At 45.6% G+C, this 21,483-nt stretch overlaps 1 protein-coding gene across 13 annotated transcripts in view; it reads left to right on the top strand.

The window, feature by feature from the left end:
• Window positions 1-21,483, top strand: part of PKHD1 (PKHD1 ciliary IPT domain containing fibrocystin/polyductin) — a 455,042-nt gene that overhangs the window by 14,142 nt on the left and 419,417 nt on the right. For all 13 annotated transcript variants that reach the window (XR_012645152.1, XM_074991417.1, XM_074991418.1 and 10 more), the window contains exons 6-13: window positions 1,528-1,585; window positions 5,117-5,195; window positions 6,899-6,973; window positions 11,995-12,059; window positions 13,251-13,290; window positions 15,677-15,747; window positions 20,560-20,661; window positions 21,080-21,175. Coding sequence is in view for 12 of the 13 variants with exons in the window: in XM_074991417.1 (XP_074847518.1) it covers window positions 1,528-1,585; window positions 5,117-5,195; window positions 6,899-6,973; window positions 11,995-12,059; window positions 13,251-13,290; window positions 15,677-15,747; window positions 20,560-20,661; window positions 21,080-21,175 (586 nt within the window). In the remaining variant the exon portion in view is untranslated. The remainder of the gene's footprint in view (window positions 1-1,527; window positions 1,586-5,116; window positions 5,196-6,898; window positions 6,974-11,994; window positions 12,060-13,250; window positions 13,291-15,676; window positions 15,748-20,559; window positions 20,662-21,079; window positions 21,176-21,483) is intronic.

Genomic DNA, 21,483 nt, shown 5'->3' with positions numbered 1-21,483 from the left:
AATATAGGAAAGTACTAACCCTCCACTCAAAGTCAGTGCATGCTCTGCTTTTGCCCACCTGAGACAAAGGGTCTTTGAAAACTGAGACACCTATGCCAAGACAAAGCTCCTTGTGTACCGTGCAGTGGTTGTTCCTGCGCTACTGTATGCATGTGAAATCTAGACAACATACAAGAGTCATTTGAAGGCACTTGAAGAATATCATCAGTGCTCCCTCACGGATTACTGTTCTCCACTGGGGATAGTCTTGGGCAACGTTCTCCCAAGTGTTGGCACCAATGCTGCACTTTTTCGTGTGTGCCTTCAGCATGTCCTTAGATAACTTCCGCTGGCCCTCAATGCTCCTCTGTCCTTCCTTCAATGCCAAAAACAGAATCTGTTTTGGGAGGCACTGACCAGACATCTCAACCATGTGACCAATCCAATGCAGTTGTTGGTGAATGATAATAGTTTCAGTGCTGGTCATGTTCGACTCTTCCAGGATGTTAGTGCTCATGCACCTATTCTCCCAAGAAATGGCTGCCTTATGCGGAGGAATTAAAAAAGACTGGGAATTTTCAGCTTAGCAAAGAGGAGACTAAGGGGGATATAGTAGAGGTCTATAAAATCATGACTGATATGGAAAACGTAAGTAAAGAAAAATTATTTACTTGTTCCCATAACACAAGAGCTAGGGGGTCACCAAATAAAAAGTAACAGGTAGCAAGTTTAAAACAAACAAAAGGAAGTACTACTTCACTTAATGCAACATCAAGCTGTGGAACTCCTTGCCAGAGGATGTTGTAAAGACCAGACTTTAAAAGGATTCAAAAAGAGCTAGCTACATTCATGGAGAATAGGTCCCTCAATGGCTGTTAGCCAGGATGGGTAGGAGTGGTATCCCTAGCCTCTATTTGTTAGAAGTTGGGAATGGGTGATGGGATGAAGCACTTGGTGTTTACCTGTTCTGTTCATTCCTCTGGGACATCTGGAACTCTCTGCTGTTGGAAGACAGGACACTGGGCTGTGTGGATCTTTGGTCTAACACAGTTTGGTTGTTTTTATGTTCTACTATGTTCTTATGATCATGTTGTGTTCTGGAGCATGAGCTCATATTACCTGCTCTCCTGAAGGTTGAAGTTCACCCCGGAGTATCCTTGTGCAGACCTTCTGCCTTCAGTGAGGAAGCATGGGTGTTACCGATTAGCAATTTAATAACAGTTTTGTTGGTGAGGCACAAAAAAGAGCCCAATTGCAGCTCTCTCTCTGTTCTATGCTGGTTCAGCAGAGCTAGCAGGAGTAACCTGCAATAGAAACTTATTGTCGTCACTAAAATCAGCGGTTCTGACTCTGAAGACACACAGGGTGCAAAGATAGGGAGCAGTTTTACAAAATCACTCATCAGAGTAGACATGCACTTACAAGACAAGCCTCACAATGAGTGTGTCTAAAATGCTGGTTGCCAGCTGTGTTGCGAATGATGCATAATTTGATCTTGTAGGGCTGCTGAGAAAGCTTGATTATTTAACAACACAATTCTTCTTGCAGTTTTCTGCTGCACAGACACCTGTGGTTTACCAAATTAATCCACCATCTGGAGTCCCAGGTAAGGCATCTTCCTTTAAAATGGAGACTGCTTTAACATTACGTTCTTTGACTTCTTTGTGCATGGGCTGCCATTTTATCTGCTGAACAGTGGATTAAATTAGGCATCTCTGGAGTTGAAGCATGAGCTCCTATGAAGTCCAGGCTATGTAGTTCATAAGGCTCATCCTCTGTGGAGCAGGAACAGAGGGGATGTGTAACACATAGTGCTCAGTGGGTGACCCTTGCATTTGGTGTCTTTACTGGTGAAGCACTTGATTGCCTTTTCACAAGGCTGTTTAATAAGAAGATGTTGTAGAACAATAGTGTATACCTTGGTTGTCTGTGTTTCTGGTGATCTTCAGGCTCCTTTTCTTGTAATTATTTTAACAGGGGTTAAATGTTGATTCTTCAGCCCCCTGAACACCCACAGTGCCTCATGAACTTCATAGGGGCTCTACAGGGTGAACATGTAATGCTGACAGACTCTGGGATTTTGCGAACAGAATCAAACTTGAGACCTCTGGAGAGTAAAATATGAGCTTCTACTGCAAGAGTCAAAAGCTAGCTGGCTGTTAGCTAAGATTGTAGAGGAGCTACATTATTGTCTCTGTAAGTGCTATTACATAGGACAGCACATCACACACAGAAGGTGTGTGAGTTACAAACAGATTTTGACCAGGGTCTTAATTGGCAAAAGACATGCTAGGGAAGTCAAAAGCTTGGCTCTGTGGGATTCAAGCAGTGAGGAAGTAATCATCTGTACAGGGCTAGGTCAGAGTAGATGCTTGTCAGCTTCTGGTGGCTGTGATTTTCTCTTTTGGCATGTCTCTCTTTTTGGTGCTTTGCCCGAACAGTGAGCTGCACCTTCAGGTACTCATTCGCTTTGTGCCATAATTTTTGAGCTGCTTTGGAAGATCATCTCGCTATAATTTACCAAGTTAGACTTCAGAGTGCTTTGCAAGCAGGTGTACTAGGTTAGATTAACAAGGGTATTTACATGCTAAAAGATGCAGAAAGGCACCTAGTGAGACTTAAGCACCTAATCTGCATAGACGTTTTTCTTAACTGCCATTTAAAGTTAATAGAAATTAGGCACCTAATTCACTTAGGCCCCTATGTAAATCCTACTAGTCACCCATTTGTATCTGTATTCACCTAAATCTCTTTCTCAGTCAGGCTCCTAGAATTTGTGTTTTCTTTCATTTTAATGTTTTTTATTTGAGCTGGGGGTTTTAAAGTTAGATGTCCATGTCCCAGGACAGTGCCATGGAAATGGAGCTCCTAACTCACCTAGTCTCCACTAAAAATCTCTCTAAACACAGAGTCCAGTTTCAGTGACACTACGGGGGCCTGTGCTGACTGTTAGCCCCTTTACCCATTCTAAGGACTGCAGTTGTGCTACGGGGGGTTACCTTGACTCTGAAGTCTATTTACTTCAAGATGTGAATCCAGCACTACTTCCTCTCCCACCCCCTTTATATAATAAGGTTATGTCTACCCTACTGAGAAGATCGACCTGGTCAGTGTCGATCTTCCAGAGTTTGCTTTCTCATGCCTGGTAGAGAAGCGTGAAATTGAACTATCCAGGCTTGGCAGTTGACCCCCGTACTCATCAATATTGCGAGGAGTAAGGGAGGTCAATGGGAGAGTTTCCAATGAGATAGACCCCATACTCCCACTGATATCAATAGCTATTCAGGGCCTAAATACCTTTTGAGGGACTGGGCTCCAAACACTCCTAAAATCCCATCTGATGCCTAAATTCCTTTAAAAAATGTGGCTCTTGTTTCAGTTTGATCAGCTGTGCAGTGTGGATAACCATGTTTTCCAGCTCATGATGCCCATACTTGACGGGACATTCTGATATGAGTTGCACCAGTGTAAAAGTGAAATGTGCTCACTGAAATCAATGGTTTTAACCTGGAATTATGGGCAAAAAGAGCAGATTTTGAACGACTGTTTTTTGTGATTTTTACCTATTTAATCTCAGTGCTGCATTACCACGCAGGCCTTGATTCACTAGAGTGCCAAAGAATATGCCTGATTTTAATCTTGCAAATGATCGCATGGAAATGCATATGCCTCAAGGGAAACAGGGCTACTCATAAGCTTAAAGTTAAGCATGTGGTTAAGTGCTAGGCTGACTCCTGTCTGTCATTAACAAAAGAGCACAGTCTCAGGTCTCCAAAAGAAAAAAGTGACCAGAAGATGGTATTTGGCTAACTGAAGTGACTCAGCAGTAAAGAGGTTATATTATACACTTCTATACACAATTCTGCACCTTTTTTTTTTTTTTTTTAAAAAATGAACGGTTTTAGAGGAACATGTTTTTTTTTAATTTTGTCCAAAATTGTTGATGTCTGTTGGACAAACTTAAAATTCTCTTGTTTAAAACCAAAAATAAGTTGCCAGTGAAGTGAATGAAGAGGCTGATTCCATTGATTTTCATTGGGTGGTAGGATCCTTGCTGGAATAAGCACTTTTGTATATGAACGGCTCTATGTCTGGTCAGTAGCCAGTATCAAGTAGAGTACACCAAGAGTCAGTTCTGGGGCTGGTTTTGTTCAACATCTTTATTCATGACCTGAATGAGGAGATGGATGGCATCCTCAGCAAATCTGTGGATGACACTAAACTAGGGGAAGAGTTTGTCACGGAGGAGGGTAGGTAAAGGATCCAGGGACACTTAAACAAATTGGAGAAATCTGCCAAAAGAAATCTGATGAGGATTAATAAGGATAAATGCGGAGTCCTGCACTGAGGAGGGAGTAATCCCAAGCACCTGCACCTTTCAGGCTTGAAACTGACTGGCTAAGCAGCAGTTCTGCAGAAAAAGACCTGGGGATTATTGTGGATGAGAAGCTGGATATGAGCCAACAGTGTGCCCTTTTAGCTAAGAAGGCTAATAACATACTGTGGTGCATTAAGAGGAGCATTGCCAGCAGATCTAGGGAAGTGATTATTCCCCTTTATTCAACACAGGTGAGGCCACATGTGGAGTAAGGATGTGGACAGATTGGCGAGAGTCCAGTGGAGGGCAACAGAAGAGTGTGGGATCTGGGGAGGGGAGATCTGATATCAGCCTTCAACTACCTGAAGGGGGGTTCCAAAGAGGATGGAGAGAGGATGTTCTCACTGGTGGCAGAAGACAGAACAAGGAACACAGGTCTCACATTACAGTACAGGAGGTGTAGGTTGGATATTAGAAAAAAAAACTATTTCACTTGGAGTGTGGTGAAGCTCTGGAATGGGTTACCTACGTAGTGATGGAATCTCCTTGAGGTCTTTAAGGTTTTGTCTTTTATTTAGATTGTACACTAGGGGTGGTGGTGGTGGTGGCAGGGACTGTCCTTTTGTTTTGTATTTGTGCGGCACCTAGAAGAATGGTCCATGACTGGGTCTTCTAGGCACTCGGATAATAAAAATAACAATGTCTGCCTGATTAAATACCTCTTGGTAAATCTACCCCTCATCCCCAGCTGCCTTACTCGACAAACATTAGCATATTGCTTTAAAGATAACCCATTTATTTTCTTTCTCATTTAAACAGGAAATGAAATACAAGTCACAGGGCAGATCATTGCTGGAAGATATGAAACCCTGGACTTTAACATTGACTACATTGACGGGTAACTATGTATATTAACATTCTGGCTCTGTCCAGGTGATTTGTTGTTTTCTGCATTTCTTTCTAAGGCCAGTCTCCTTGACAACAATAAATTGCAACCATTTGGCAGAGACTTGCCAGTTTCCTTTTGTTGTGGTTTGTTGCGTCTCATGAGTTGGGCTCCAGCAAACTTTGTTAATCTAATTGCAATTGGTCCATTAAGCTAGTCCGCTTATTGAGTGGTGACACAGTCAATTGTGGCTCAGTGTGAATTGTACTGTAATTGCGTCTGGTTGCTAGAGGTTTTATTTTGGTTAACAAATTAAAACAAACTCATTTAAAATGTAGGAAACGAGAAGTTAATACATTTTCTCTTCCAATTGCATTTTCAGAAGTTCTTTTAGCTTGTCTGGGGAGACTAATTTTCATAGCAAATGGAAAGTTGAAGCAGAGTGCCAAAGAAAGAGCGGGTCAAATGCTCAAAGATATTTACACTTCTAGCTTCTGTAATCTCTAGAAATTAGAGTCCTAAATCCCCTTCTGGGTCTGGGCTGCCCTCCACATGCTTCATTACCTACAACTCCGTAGAGTCACTTCCACCTCCATAGAGTGGCACCTTGACTTTCCATTCCTCTGTTGCTTTAATGGTCATTTACACCAGGGTAAGATGGGCATAAAATACTATCATTCTAATTGGAATTAGTGTAAGTGGCCAAACACGATGGAGGGCAATAGAGAATCAGGCCCAGTGCTACCACTAGGATGAGTGACTGGAAGATTCTGAACAGGCAGTGTATGCATGGTTGTACAAAGCTGTGTAGAATTGGGACCCAGAGGGTCTACAGTTACTAAAAAGTATATATTAATATTGTAATCTATTTCAAGAGAAAGGTAATCAAACTTCATGCTTCAGGGGCTTCACTGATCTAGCCAAAGGTCAGGAAGATATATTCTTCCATTGCACAGTTGCCTAGTATGTTTTATTCACCAGGGTTTGAAGCCTCAGACATTCATTGCAGTAGGAGGCAGCATTCTGAAGGGTATCAGATCTGCTGCAGTATTTTACATTTCTGACTATGGGACCAAATCCTCAGACAGTGGAAATCATCACTTACTGGAGCTGCACTGATTGCCACTACCTGATGCAAAATCAACAGTCCTAAGCCTCTGGGTACTGATTAACATCCTTTGTTCAATATCAGTTATTGTTTTACCCATCTTGAATGGGAACTACACATGCTTTGGTTAATGGAATGGAAAGGTGGGATATGATCCAATGTAGCTTTAGTATGTTGTTACCCCCCGCAGAAATGCTGGCTTCATTATGTACAGTATAAACTCAAAACACTGGTGAGCATACTTGAGAAATTCAGCAGATGGAATAGATTCAGCCTTATAGTTTTAGAGGAACACTATGCTCACCTTCTATGAGTATGTGCAGTGTGTGGAGTCGGATTTCACATAGCTCTTGCCTCATTCGCATGGATCTTGTAAAAAGCCCAGTGAATGAGGCAAGGGCTCCCTTGTTTTGGAAGAGTTCTGCATGTTTCATAAGGTGTATGGGACACAGCTTTTCAGTGACGACATGCCAAGTAGTTCCAAATGAAGCAATTTCTTTTTCCAATGATGCCCATAGTCATTTTGCTAGCGAGTTCTGTAGGTCTAAAATTTAGGACATTAGGGCTTCCCCTAATGTCGCATCTTTCCTGTTTGTTTCTTTTCTAGCCCTGTTATCCTGGAAGCAGAAGGCGATGGATGGATCAGCCTTTGTTCTTTTGCCAACAAGCAAACCGGAAGCATGTTAGTTTGTGCCCTTCCTTTCGGCTTTGGGCTGTAGTTACAGCTTTGAGAGCTCAATATGCTTGATTGTGGAGGGTTATGTGTCCATCTGGGCAGAGGGACTGGAATGGGGGTAGACAGGAGGGCCATGGGCCTCCCACTTTTTCTCTGCCATGAGGAGGAGGACGGGATGGAGGAAGAGCAAGCTGGGAAGGGGTATGGAGGGGAAGAGATGGCACAGGAGTGGGACTTTGGGGGAAGGGGTGGCACTAGAGAGGGGCTGACAGACACGTGGGGCCCCATGACAAACTGAGAGGTCTGTCTCTGCATGCTTCTGGGGAGGGGGACTGCAGCAGCCAGCCCTCAACACTGCCTGGAATGTGCCACACCGTCCCCCTCCCCAGACTTTAGAGCTGCCCGGAGTGCACTCTGTGAGCAATTTAAAGGGCCTGGAGCTCAGGGACCTTTAGAACTGAGGGGCCCTGAGGCAGCAATTGCCTCATTTATCCCCTCCCTTGCCACATCAGCATGCCTGGCACTAGGGGTCGGGCCACAGGTCAGGTACTGGTGGTACCCCCACACCCCACTACTGTTAGGAAGTCTCTGTCACCCCTGTGGGGTTCTGGATTGTTGATATTCCTAGAAATGTAGGGCAATAAGGAAGCTAGAAGTCAGTGAGTCCAGCCTCCTGGACTAAGGTACATCTAGACTGTCCCTGACAGGTGTTTGTCCAACCACCTTTGGAAGCCTCTTCCAGATCTTCACCACACTCCTAGTTAGAAACCTATCTCTAACATAACTAAAAAGCAGCCATGTAGCACTTTAAAGACTAATAAAATAATTTATTAGGTGATGAGCTTTCGTAGGGCAGACCCAGTTCTTCAGATCTGGCTATATCTCCAGAAGAGGGTCTGCCCCACAAAAGCTCATCACCTAACAAATTATTTTGTTAGTCTTGAAAGTGCTACATGACTGCTGCTTTGCTTTGTTAGGATACAGACTAACGTAGCTACCTCTCTCTTACTATTTCCCTAACATCTAAGCTAAATCTCCTTTGCTGTACAATAAGCTTCTCCTTCTACCTTCACACAGAAAGCGAGATCACAGTCCTCTTCATAGCAGCTCTTAACATATTTGATTAGGTTTTCTAATACGTTTTTCAGTCTTGTTGCTCTCCTCTGGCCTCTCCAGTTTGTTCACATCTTTCCTGAAGCACAACATCCAGAACTACAGTTAGATCCCATCCCTGCCAAGTATGATGGGACAGTTGCTTCTTGGCTGCATCAACACGAGAAGCATCTGTTGACAGCAGTGACTGTCGGAAGGGATTTCCTGGCAAAACATCTGTCGACAGATTGCGTCTACTCGTAAAAGTGGATCAAAAGAGCAATCCACTCTGTCGGCAGAGAGCAGCCAGACTGCCCGACCCGCTCTTGACAGAGTGGTTGCCCAGAAGCTCTGCAAATAGGCAGCCTGGTGAACTGCAAGCCCTGTCTGTCTACAAAAGGGCCCCAGAGTGCCTGCACTGCTTTTTGCTTGATAGGAAACTGTCAGCAAAGGCATTATTCCTCAATATGGAGAGGCACGAGGCTGCCGGTGGAAGTGCTGGGGTTTGTCAACGGTTTGTTGACAAAGTGCATTTTGTGTGTAGATGCTCCATGGATATTGTTGACAGAAGCTGGGTTTTGTTGACAAAATCCTCTCATGTAGACATAGCCTGTGTGTGTTACTCACACCACTCATTTCACTGCACTCCAGGAAAAATGGCCTTTTCACAGCTGCATCACATTCTTGACTCATTCAATTTGTGAGCCACCAGATCCTTTACAGATCCTGACTACCCCCTAGCCACTTACAATTTGCTCTGATAATTTTCTAGGGACAACCTTGTTGAAATGGTCACTTTTTTACAGAACATTTTGTTTTCAATGAAATTGCTTCTTTGCATAGAACATTGTGTCTCTTGCCTCTAATGTTTGCCCAACTGAGAACAAGTGGCATGCTAGGATATGTGCAGTGAAAGAATGGCAAGCAGCTAATTCCATAGTCCTTGTTAAGTGTCTGGGGTGTAGGAAGCTGGACTAGTGGTTAGAGCTGGAGCCTGGCTTAGTGGCTAAAGCTGGTAACAGGAACCAGGTGACTGGTTCAGGAATGAAGCATAGGAGTGGGACTGGAATGGGCAGGAGTGAGACAGGGAACAAGGTGAGACACAGGAGTGGTTTCAGCTGTCTTTTTAAGCATGGAACAGCCAAGAACCTGCCCTTGCTGCTGAGTTTAAATGCAGACCTGTGGGCTTTTTGCAGAAAGCCAGCAGCCCTGCCAATCAGGCAACTGTGCTGCAGCCCCACTGGGCTCATTAACTGGCCTGAGGGCAGAGCAGCCTAGCGCCAAGCTGAGGTGATGGAACTCCAGCTCACAGTTCCTGACAGCCAAGGTCCTTCTATGCCACAGGGAATGGGCCAGTGTAACATCAGCATAGCCACTCTGCAGTAACAGAGGAGTATTAGGAGCGTGCAGGGGGCAGGCAGCGGGCAGGGCTGGAATGCACAGCGCTCCTCAGGATCCTTGGGCTGCAAGAACAGACCCATCCCACTGGCACCAATCTGATCAGCGGCTCTAAGGATCAATGGAGGTAATGATCTTGTTGCCATTGGGATTTTAGTGGCTCCTAATACGAAGCCCCAGCATCAGAAACCATGATGCAGCCTGAGGGTTAAGGTGGGGCCAGCTGCACCGGTACTGGTTGTAGACAGGATCACCATTGACTTGGCACACTAGGGCTTTGTACCAGTGCAGCTGAATGGGTGGCTAAACTCCCAGTGTATGCCAGGCGAGCTGCCGCGGCCCTGATAGCCACCATGGGCTCTGGGGCAAGGTGGGAGGAGCACCTGGCTCCATGCTTCATGAAGGGCGGGGCCAAGAGTAGAAGGGGCTGGGCCAAGGAGAGTCAGCCCTTAGCGCTGCCCAGACTGCTGCACTGGGGTCCCCCCACACTCCCTGACGGCTATGCACTGCTGGACCAGTGCTCCTGCAGCATTTCAAAGGGGGCCAGAGCTCTGGCTTGCACCGCCACTGCCAAAGTAGGAGCTCCAGGCCCCTTTGAAATGCTGCGCCTGGGGGCAACTTCCCCCTTTGCTCCACCAGTTGGCAGGCCGGGTCAGCTATGCTAAGCAGGAGTCCATTGTACTCTTCTTAGTGACCCAGAGGCTGGAAGTCTCTTCATGCACTTTAAGTGCAGGCGTAAGTGACTGAATGGAGTGTAACAGGGAAGAAGTCAGAGAGGGTCAGGCAGAGGCGGTGGGGAGGAAGTTTCATGCCCTTGGGGATAACAGCTCTTGGCACTGGCGTTCCTGTCTGCTTCTTTAGACAAATACAAACCATCTCCACTGCCTTAAATAATAAATTCCTCCCCACCACTGATGAAAAGGTCTTTGTTTGTGATACGGAAGTGGCCGGGCCAACCTGCCGAGGGTTTAAGCCATTCGTCAAAACATTGTTTAAACTTTTACAAAACTGCCCTTGGCAGCATTGATTTCTTCCAAAGCAGTTTCATCATTAACAACATTCTTAGCCTGCCCGCTCACAATCTATAACCACCCCTCCGAGAGAGAGCTGCTCCGGCAATCCTGCAGTAGGCAGGTTTCTCTCGTCTTAGGAAGACCCATGGAACTTGATTCTCACTTTGCTGCTGTGGTTTGGGTGGAGGGGAGTAATCAGGTTCCACTGTCTCCTGAGCACCCTCATGTGGCCAGAGGTGGCTTTGCAGCTTTCTGCCACTGTTTCCCTCTTCAGGACTCTATAACCAAATGTTCACAGAGGCTTCTCTCTATTCGACCCACCCTTCCGGGGGACTGGATATGTCAATGTCAGAGTTAAGAATGAAACTCAAGGTCACTAAATAAAATCTGCAGAATTCAACTCAGTTCCCTGCTTTCAGCAGAGATCTCCCAGCCCTCCTGAGCTGGAATGTTCCTTTCTTCTCTGGAAACTGCTTTCTCTGGCCCTCTGCCATCTTTAGCCCTCTGGCTTCCTGGTCCAAGCCCTTCCCTGCACAAGGGTCTCCTTCCAAAGTCTCCTGGTCTTTGTCAGTTTCCCCTCTGTGTTTTCTGTTTCCCTTTGGTTCCTTAGAGAGCCCAGCTTCTGTCTATCATGCCCTATCTAGAGGCCATTAGTACAGCACAATTGGACAGGGGTGCTTCTTAAAGCGGTCCAATCCTCATTATGATATGGGACAAAGTCCATCTTTAAGACATTGTTGGGACATAGAGGACATGTTTACACTGCAGTGTAAGCCCAGGGTTAGTTGAGATCGAGTTTGTTAACGTAGGCTTCAGCATCTACGCTGGGTTAGGACGTGTTGAATCCTGGGTCCCATCCCAACCCCTGGCTCCAGTGTTTCCAGTAGATTATGCAGGCTCAAGTCCAACCATCCTTATCCCAGACATCCTATTGCCCTGCCCAAATGTGGCCACCCCAGCCCTTTGTTTGTGGCACAGTGCAGAAGAAGTTTGGCTGTACACCAATCTCGACTTTCCAGAGGACAAAGAAAACCAGGCTGTGGGATTGTGAGACTCCTAGTGCAGCAGTCCAGTGGGGTTGCATCTATATTTCTCAGCAATAGGGTTTGACTCAGGCTTGAACCTGCCACCCCTGTGAGGTCCTGAGAACCTGAGGCCAAGCCCTGGGTTAGCATGATTCATATGCAGATGACTTAGCCTGAGTTTGAACTCTGGCTTACAGTGCAATGTAGGCATGGCCAGAAAGGTCTGTCCAGTAGCCAGTCTGCAACACAGCAACCGCAGGACTATACCTCTTCCCTCCATGCCTGTTTCTACACACCTTCTCCACTAACCCAACCAGGTGAGAAGCTGTTTTGATGTTCCCTCACTTCCTGTTTAAGCTGAGGATTCAAGCACCCCTTCCAGTGTCAGGATCAAGGCCTGGGGTTGGAGACATGCTGTGTTTTGTTTGGAATGGTACTGCTGTGTTTTCCTTGTGTTCCTTTTCTTCTCTAAAGGCAGCACAACTCTCTCTCTTGACAGGTACCCTATTCAAATGGATCATGGAACGGGGACCTTACAGTGCTGTGTAGAAGGCAACTATATCGGTCAGTGGAAGAGAGGAAAACCCTGTAGGCACTTACAATGCTGTTCTTTGCCTTGAAAGGTGGTGTGATTAGTGAAATATCCCCTGGGTGTACAGCCATCCCACCAGAAACCCAGGTGGGGAGTGAGTACCTAGAATGCTTCCGCCCTTTCTAACTTTGGGCTTATAAGTGTAACCCAGTGACTTATGTATTGTGAACATTTCCCTCCCTAGTCCAATTTTTGACATGCACCTTTCTTTACGTGATAACTTTCCTCCTCATATCTAACTGGAGGTGAACAAGAAAGCATGGTCCCTGTCTGTATGCTTGGTCCCTGGAGCAGCTGGGTTTTGGTGATGATAGTTGGCTCAGTAATGTCACTTGCTCATTGATTCACATTGCTAGGGCTCTGAAGGTGCTGCTTTGCTCATCATCTGAACTGTGGGTCTTTGCTTGGCCATTCCAAGGAGAAAGTTGGAGGGAAAATTGCCCGTCATGATTACCAGTGTCCAAGAGTTTGCCCTGGTGGGAGTCCAGAGTTATTTATGTCCAGTACCTCAACCACTGGCCTGGGATTCTAGAGGCCTAGCTGTGTTACTGACCATCTGGGAGAATGTGGGCAGTCAATTTTGGTGACATTTTCAAAAGTTCCAAAATCTTGTTTTCAAAAGTGACTTGGGAACCTAAATCCATGGACTTTTAATGAGACTTATTCTTCCCCAGGGCCTTAGTCACATTTGAAAACAGGACTTGTGGGGCTTTCAACAAGATTGCTCTGAAGTTTTCTATGTACCTCCTTTTCCCTGGCTCTGTTATGTAGTTTTAGAATGTAAAATTCGACCATGCCTGGTTCAACTGGGTTCTGATCTCATGTGGTGTCCCTAGAGTCTCCCATAATACTTATGTGGCAGGCTCCTGTGTCAGCTGGAGAGTGTGCAATATGGTGTTGATGTGACTGGTCCAATGGAGGTTTTTGAGTGTGGTTCTCAGGAGTTTCTGTGAGATATCGGTTCATACACTTTGGTTGATACACTTTGTCTTCTTGCTGTAAATTGGAACAGCTCTCCTGAAGTCAATGGAGGTACAATGGGGAAAAGTCAGTGAAGAAAGGAGAATGAGGCCCATAGGGTTTGCAGTCATCCTGGTGCTATGTGCTCTTTGTACAGACTCCCTCATGTTCCTGCAGTAACAAGGTGTTTTCTCTCTCAACAGGTTCGCAGAACGTTAGCTTTTCAGTGTTTAACAAAGGAAAGTGAGTAAGAGAAATGTTGCCTCATTCTCTTGTGGTTTCCTAGGGAAGCACAGCTGCATTTCTGAGTCCTGGAAGAGTACCTGGAAGTGTTCTGTAGAACTTATATTATGCACCCCTCAGCATGGCCCTTAGCTGTCTCAAAGGTGTGAACTGATCATCAGATCTGAGTCAGGCAATGAGATGAAATTTCTCACTAGAGAATTTTGAAAGGACCTGAGGTTCTTCTGGCCATTGTTTTAGTGCACAGAACAGGGGTATCCATTAGATACAGATGGGCATATCCCCTATAACAAATCTTCTACATTTGCACTTATGAACGTTTATTTCTCTTAGGGATGGTCTACACTAGAAAAGAAATTGGACTTAAGATATGTAACTCCAGCTACAAGAATTGCATTGCTGGAATGCATAAATTTCTAGCATAGTCCCACTGCAGGAGGTCAATGGGAGAAACTCTTTCATTGACTTCCTTCTAAGTGCACTAAATTGAACCCCGGAAGATCGACCATAGCACAGCGTAGACATGTCCTTAGATGGGCCAAAAACAGAATTTCACTTGTGGATGTTGGGGTGAGGAGGAAGGGGGCAGCTGGTTCTGTGCAAATGCAATGTAATAAAGGATATATGATAGCTGATGGCCAGTGAGATTTCTGTGAAGGTTTTGCTTTAAACACCAAAGCTTTGTTCCCAATGGCTTGAGTATCCATGCTGGTCATTGTCTTTGCCCACAGATCCCCTCAAGCTGTTGGTTGAAATCTTCATGTTGGCAGCTTGCTTAGTAACTGCTGGTTTCAACTTCTGACTCTGTCATGGATTTCCTGGACTAGGTATAACACCAACAGACCCTGGTTACCAATGGCCAGAACCAAACCTAAGACCTCTGCAGCTTAATATAGGAGCTCTATTGCATGACCTATAGGTCACCTCTCTGTTAACCTGGGCTACGGAAGACTCATCAGTCTCTAGCTGGTGTAGCCACCACTAGAAGGGGACAGAGTACTATGTCAAGCAGGCATGATGACATGGGAGGTAGTCATTTAATCTCGCTGCACCCGTTTTCCTTATCTCTGCATCACCATGGTGCTGAAACTTAATGCTTATAAAGGGCAACGTTGCCCCTATGCCTGCAGCAGGAGTGCAGGAAGTGTTGTCCATGATCCAAGGAGCTTCACATGCTGCATGGAAATACGAAGAACAGCTGTGCACTTTCCTTCCCCTTCTGTGTTCTTCAAAGCTGCTAGTCTCTCCAAAGTGGGTGAGGATGGGGTAGACTGTTACTTACACACTCTCAGGGCAAAGAACTGGGGGGATGTGGCCAGGGAGATATGCTTTCCTATTCCAAAGGATGATACAATCTGTGTGTAACTCAGTGACTTGGTGCGTGATGGGTCTCCCTGTGCCATGCCCAATGCACTAAGGAAATTAATCGATCACAGGTGTCAACTCTGAACCTGTTTTTTTAGCTCCGCCTATATAGGCTCATGTATTTAGTGCTGGAGGCAGTTGGTTCTATCCCTGATGATGGCCAGTATGGATTACTACTCATTCTGTAACGAAGGGTCCTGTGGCACCTTATAGACTAACAGAAAAGTTTTGAGCATGAGCTTTCGTGAGCACAGACTCACTGATGAAGTGAGTCTGTGCTCACGAAAGCTCATGCTCAAAACTTTTCTGTTAGTCTATAAGGTGCCACAGGACCCTTCGTTGCAGATCCAGACTAACACGGCTACCCCTCCGATACTCATTCTGTGCTTGCTGTACCTCAGTGCTTCACCAGTGGCTAAATGCTGCCATCTGGCCCCAATGAATTCAGGTTAGAGCTGGTTGGAAATCCTTTTTTTTCCCTCCATATTTCCTGTGGGGAAAAAATTAGTGAACACTTTTGACTGAAAAATGTTGGGTTTTGGGAAGAATTTTGTTTGGTTTCTTTTTGACTTGGACTGTCATGTTTCATTTTCTTGGACAGCAAAAAGATTCCATGTTACAGTTTAGGATTTTGAGTCCCCTGCCACCTTCTCTCCCTTGTGCTCCTTTTTAACCCTTTTTGACTGAAAGAAAAGGGAAAAGGTGAAGTATCAGAAAGTGGGGAGCTGCCTCTTCTTTACTGTTCCTCCCCTGTGGAAAGTAGGAACACTCTACAAAAGTTCAACAAATTCAACAAAACTGCATTTTCTCATGGTAAAACTTTTCAGCTGAAGAGTTTTGACCAGCTTTACTTCAGATGCTTGAGTGAGCCCGCCTACATAGAGATGAAAAGCACCATTTGTTGTCCTAAAATAAGTGTTTTCCTGTGTTTATTCTGAGATGTTCCCTTCAGCTTTGGTGGGGCGATTCATCCTCAGCTTGAATTCCATGGAGTTTCACAGGCCTTTCTCTCATGTTGCAGGTCGATGGTACACAAGGAGGCTTGGCTCATCAGTGCCAAACAGGAGCTTTTCTTGTATCAAACATACTCAGGTGCTGTGCCTTGTTGCCCCAGTGATTTCCCTCTCCTATGACATGTTCAAAGATGCCTAGGAAGACAATCTTCCTACGTTCCTTCCCAGTGTTATTGTGCCTTCAGTCCATGTGTGTGTTTCCCTTTGTATTCTGTGGGAGTTGGTCTTGTACAGACAGAGAACATCAAAAGGTTCTCAGGATGAGGTGTAAAATCTAGCCCTTGATTTTCTTGTAAGCTAAGATTGGGATGAAACCAAATTTCCTGCTCCTGCCTGCTTTCAGTGCAGGCTGAGCTGAATGTGCAGTAAGAGGGGCCTTACTACTCAGGCCAGGTCAACACTACAAAAGAAATTTGAGTTGAGAGCTCCAACTCCAGCTACAAGAATTGCATAGCTGGAGTCGACGGATCTTAAGTTGAATTTCTGGCGCAACCCCACTGCAGGAGGTCAATGGGAGAAACTCTCCCATCGACTTCTCTTACTTCTTGCAACTGTGTAGAGCACTAGAGTGAATGGGAGTGCCCTCAATGTTTGATTTAGTGTGTACTTACTAGACATGCTAAATTGCACCCCAGAAAATTGACCTTGGGAGCTTTAATATTCCAAACAGTATAGACGTGCCCTCCAGGTGTGTCTGCATGATAGTAAAACATCCAGGCCTGGCCTGGTTTAGGAGACTTAGATTTGCAGGGCTAGGAAATTGCAGCATAGAAGATGGGGCTTAGACTGAATCTGAGGCTCTGATGGGGCTCTGACACCCTCTCCCCTTGTGGGGTTTCAGAACCCAGACTCCAGCCCAAATGCCTACACTGCCATTTTATAGCCTTACAGCCCCATCATCTGACCTGGGCCATCCGCAAGTGTCTTATTGCAGCGTAGACGAACCCATTGCTACGTCTTCCCAGCACAGGTGGACAGACCTGCATTAGCTCTGCTTGTGCTAGCACACTAAAAATAGCAGCGTGGCTGGGTGTCACGGCACGTGCTTCAAGTTAGTCCCCTGAGTTTAGTCCCCAGGGGTCAGGCAGGATTGTACTGAGGGCCAGAGGGGCATTTTCTTGACCAGAGCTCATGCCACCGTAGCCAAACTGCTATCGGTACTGTCAGTCTGCTCTCTCTGGGAAGGCCCCTTATGAAGATGTCCTTTCTCTCCACTTCTGGTTGTGGTTGGCTCTGAAATCTCAAATGAGTACTGAGCAGGAGAACACTAACCATGGGAGAATCAGCAGGCCTGGAGATGGAGTAAGGGCCAAGCAATCCTATTGTTTTCCCACCGGGCCTACACTAAGTGCCTGACTGTGCTCAGACCCCTCAAGCCCTACTGAAGTTTCATGGGAGTTGAAGTCTTCGACACATGGGAGGCTTTGGATAGGATCAGTCGGCTGAAAATTACTTTGTCCCTAGCTGATTGTATTGTGTCTCGCAAATTTCATGGTGAGAGTCCTAGGCTGAAGGTGTATCAGAAACTACTGCAGCATTGCCTTGTAATTAAGTAGAGGACTGTATTGTATAAAACAGAAGTAGAGGTTACATCTCCCTAGACAATAGCAGATTAAATCCTCTGCAGCAAACTAATGCAATGATATTCAAAAAGTCTGCATCTAAAGCTCATAGTACAACCACAGGTCTATGTTTCATGGACTGTAAGGCACTGAGCTTTGATAGCTGTCACTGATAGAACAAGGTTAAAAAAACATTTGGCTCATCCAATCCAAACATAGTTCAGGGTGCAATGCCGTATCTTTCACACTAAGGTCTGATCTAACCATTGATTGTAATGACTGTAATTAATGGACTGGTGGTTTGAGGATTTAGAGGTAGACTCTTGACTGCTGAAAGCTTAGAATGGCATTTCAGTGGGAAGATTATAGACTTGGGAAAACAGAGAGCATCTGTCTGAAGAACCCATTTTGTGGGTTATGAAAGTGTGATTTGGTGGCTGGAACTGCAGTTGCCCCATGTAACCACATACAGTTATTTTGTTAGTCTTTAAAGTGCTACTTGACTGCTATTTTGTTTTTATACAGTACCTGTGTGCACATGGAATGTTATGTGTCCTAAACAGCCATACTGCCATCTAGTGGAAAAATCACCAGTTTGTCCAGGCAAAAGCAGACTAAGGATACGTCTACGCGTGAACGCTACATCGAAGTAGCTTATTTTGATGTAGCAACATCGAAATAGGCTATTTCGATGAATAACGTCTACACGTCCTCCAGGGCTGGCAACGTCGATGTTCAACTTAGACGTTGCGCAGCACCACATCGAAATAGGCGCTGCGAGGGAATGTCTACACGCCAAAGTAGCACACATCAAAATAAGGGTGCCAGGCACAGCTGCAGACAGGGTCACAGGGCGGACTCAACAGCAAGCCGCTCCCTTAAAGGGCCCCTCCCAGACACAGTTGCACTAAACAACACAAGATCCACAGAGCCGACAACTGGTTGCAGACCCTGTGCACGCAGCATGGATCCCGAGCTGCAGCAGCAGCAGCCAGAAGCCCTGGGCTAAGGGCTGCTGCCCACGGTGACCATAGAGCCCCTCCAGGGCTGGAGAGAGAGCGTCTCTCAACCCCCCAGCTGATGGCCGCCATGGAGGACCCAGCAATTTCGACGTTGCGGGACGCAGATCGTCTACACTGTCCCTAATTCGACGTTGAACGTCAAAGTAGGGCGCTATTCCTATCCCCTCATGAGGTTAGCGACTTCGACGTCTCGCCGCCTAACGTCGAAGTTAACTTCGAAATAGCGCCGATGCGTGTAGCCGTGACGGGCGCTATTTCGAAGTTAGTGCCACTACTTCAAAGTAGCGTGCACGTGTAGACACGGCTTAAAGGTCAGATCTCAGATGGTCACTTCTATTTACATAGCTGGCAATTGCAGAGGCTCAGCACCTCTCAGGATTTGGTCCTAAACACTAAGAATTAACAACATCATATTCAACTGTTAATAAACTAAATTAGGGAGCTAAGGTGGATGAGGTGCTATCTCTTATTGGGCCAGCTTCAGCTGGTGAAAGAGAGAAGCTTTCCAGCTGACCTAGAACTCTTATTCAGGTCTGGGATCACCCACCTTGCTTCTCTCATGCATTTTGCAACCCAAACAGTCAAAATAACATGGATGACAAAGTTCAAGAACAGCCATGTCTGCGGGTTAAATTCAGAAGGAACCAGACAGTTTAAGGGTAGGTCTACACAACAAAGTTATTTCAAAGTAACTATCCTAGGATCTACATCATGAAAACGCTATTTTGAAATAATTTCAAAATAGCAGTTGACTTCCTTCGAAATTGGTAAACCTCATTCTACAAGGAATGGTGCCTATTTCAAAATAGGTGCTAAGACAGGCTGTGTCTACACATGCCCCCTCCTTTCAGAGGGCACATGTTAATGAGGCAGTTTGGAAGATGCTAATGAGCTGCTGTCATGAATATGCAGCACTTCATTAGCATAATGGCAACTGCACATGATTCAGAAGTGTCACTTTTGGAACACATGCCGCCCGTGTAGACAGGTACCTTTTGAAAGGACACCCTGAACTTTGCAAGCCCCTTCTTCCTATTTGGTTTTGGGAAGAAGGGGTTTTCGAAGTTGGGGGGGTCCTTTTGAAAGGTTCCTGTCTACATGGGCAGCATGCGTTCTGAAAGCAGCACTTTCAAATCACGTGCAGCCACCATTATGCTAATGAGTTGCTGCATATTCATGCCAAAGGCTTATTAGCATCTCCCAAACTGTCTTATTAACATACCCCCTCTGAAAAGAGGGGTCATGTATAAACACAGCCGTAGGGAACACAATCCATTTCAAAATAAGCCATAGTACACCCAATGGCTCTGGGGCTGTGGCCACACTAGCCCCTACTTTCGGAGAGTCTATGGTAATGTGGAACTTCAGAGTATGCTAATGAGGCACTAGCATGCATATGCAGTGGCTCATTAGCATAATGGCAGCTGCACACGCTTTGAAACTGCCGTGTAGCTGGGGTGCCTTTTGAAATGACCTCCTGATTTTGAAAGCCCCTTACTCCCATCTGGTTTTGGGAAAAAGAGGCTTTTGAAATCAGGGGGCCATTTTGAAAGCCCCCCCGCACCTCGGCAACATGGGAAGTGTGCTTTTCGAAACCGGCAGTTTTAAAGTGTGCGTAGCCATCCTTATGCTACTGAGGCACTGCATATTTGTGCTACTGCCTCATTAGCATATCCCAAAGTGCCACATTACCATAACGCCTCCGAAAGGAGGGGCTAGGGGGCAAAGCCTGTATGTGTAGCTGTATTTTGAAATAGCTAAAAGCTATTTCAAAATGCGTTTTTGTGTGTGGCAGCATTATTTCAAAATAAGCTGTTTCTGAAAAGCTTGAGGCTGCTCTGTAGACATACCCTAAAGCAGTAACACAGACGTAGCCGTGTAAGTCTGTACTCCAACAAAACAAAACAGCAGAAATGTGGTACTTTAAAGACAAACAAAATGATTTATTTGGTGATGAGCTTTTGTGGGACAGACCCACTGAAACAGTCCAATTTTGCCTGCTTCTGGCCTGCTCAAGATGTGAATAACATCATCTTTTAAGAGCTACCATATCCCTCTATACACAGCCCTTTTGCTGAGCTGTACATGTAGGATCAAATTAATCCTTGCTGTAATTCCAGTGACTTCCTGGATAAATTCAGCTAGTGATGAACTTGGGCCATTTAGATTCTCAGCGCCTGTTCTCTGTGAGGTCAGTGCATGTGTTGCTGTTAGTTTTAATGGAAGGAGGAGTGGTACTGACCTTTCCAAATGCGTGTGATTGTTAGCTGGGTCCATTCTCTGAGTCTGCTTTTCCTTCCTGTGTAGAAATAGTGTCTGTGTTTCCGGTATTGGGAAGCCGCGGAGGAGGAAGTGATCTCACAATCACAGGAGACTTCTTTGATCAGCCCGTGCAAGTCACTGTTGCAGGTAACAATGTAGAAATCTGTTTTAGACACCACGGTGACGGAACAAAGACCAACAGGCCAAATTCTGCCTTCGTTTACACCTATGCCACTCCACTGAGTGCCCAGTTGGATATGTGGTCAGAGGAGCCAGCTCTCTTAGGAGCTGGTTTTCCAATTGTATTTGCTCCAGCAACTCATACTGAAGTTGAGTCAAGTCAGTGGGACTACACATGCAGGTCACTACTATGGTAGTGGACATATGAACCACGGTACTTGCTATACAAGAGGCTCTTATGGATGTGAATTCTAATGAAAATTGGCTAGAGATATGAGTGATGTTTAGAGTGATGTCTATAAGGGATGCAGTACAGCTCTGCTAATCTCTCACTGTTCTCCAGCCTTGTTCTCCAAGTGCCTATTTCTTCTTTTCCCACTGCTAGGTGTTCCCTGTGAAATCAAGCACCATTCTCCCCGGAAAATTACCTGCACCACTGGACCTATTGATGAGAGCAAAAGAGTTGATGCACCCCAAGCAGGTACAGTAATTCTCAGAGCAAAGGCCTTACTTCGCAAACAGAGCTGCTCCCGTTTGGAAATGAGATGGAGACTCCATTCTGTATTTTGTTGGTGGGATCGATAAAAATGGGGCTATCCAAAGCTTGGGTTTTCCAAACCAGAGTTGTCTCTCCTGGGTTTGATGACCAAACTTCCAAGGCTACTTGGGAATTCTGGGTGGCATCTGAACCAAGGAACTCTGAACCAGCCTGACGATACTCCTCAGTTTTGCCTCTGCAATCTGTGAGTTTTACTCCCCAACAGGACAAGTCTCCTTTATATCCAGAAT

Source organism: Carettochelys insculpta, chromosome 3 (assembly GCF_033958435.1).
Source record: "Carettochelys insculpta isolate YL-2023 chromosome 3, ASM3395843v1, whole genome shotgun sequence".
Taxonomy (NCBI): Eukaryota; Metazoa; Chordata; order Testudines; family Carettochelyidae; genus Carettochelys; species Carettochelys insculpta.
The sequence above is the reverse complement of the archived record's forward strand: the minus strand, read 5'-3'. Positions and strand labels throughout refer to the sequence as shown.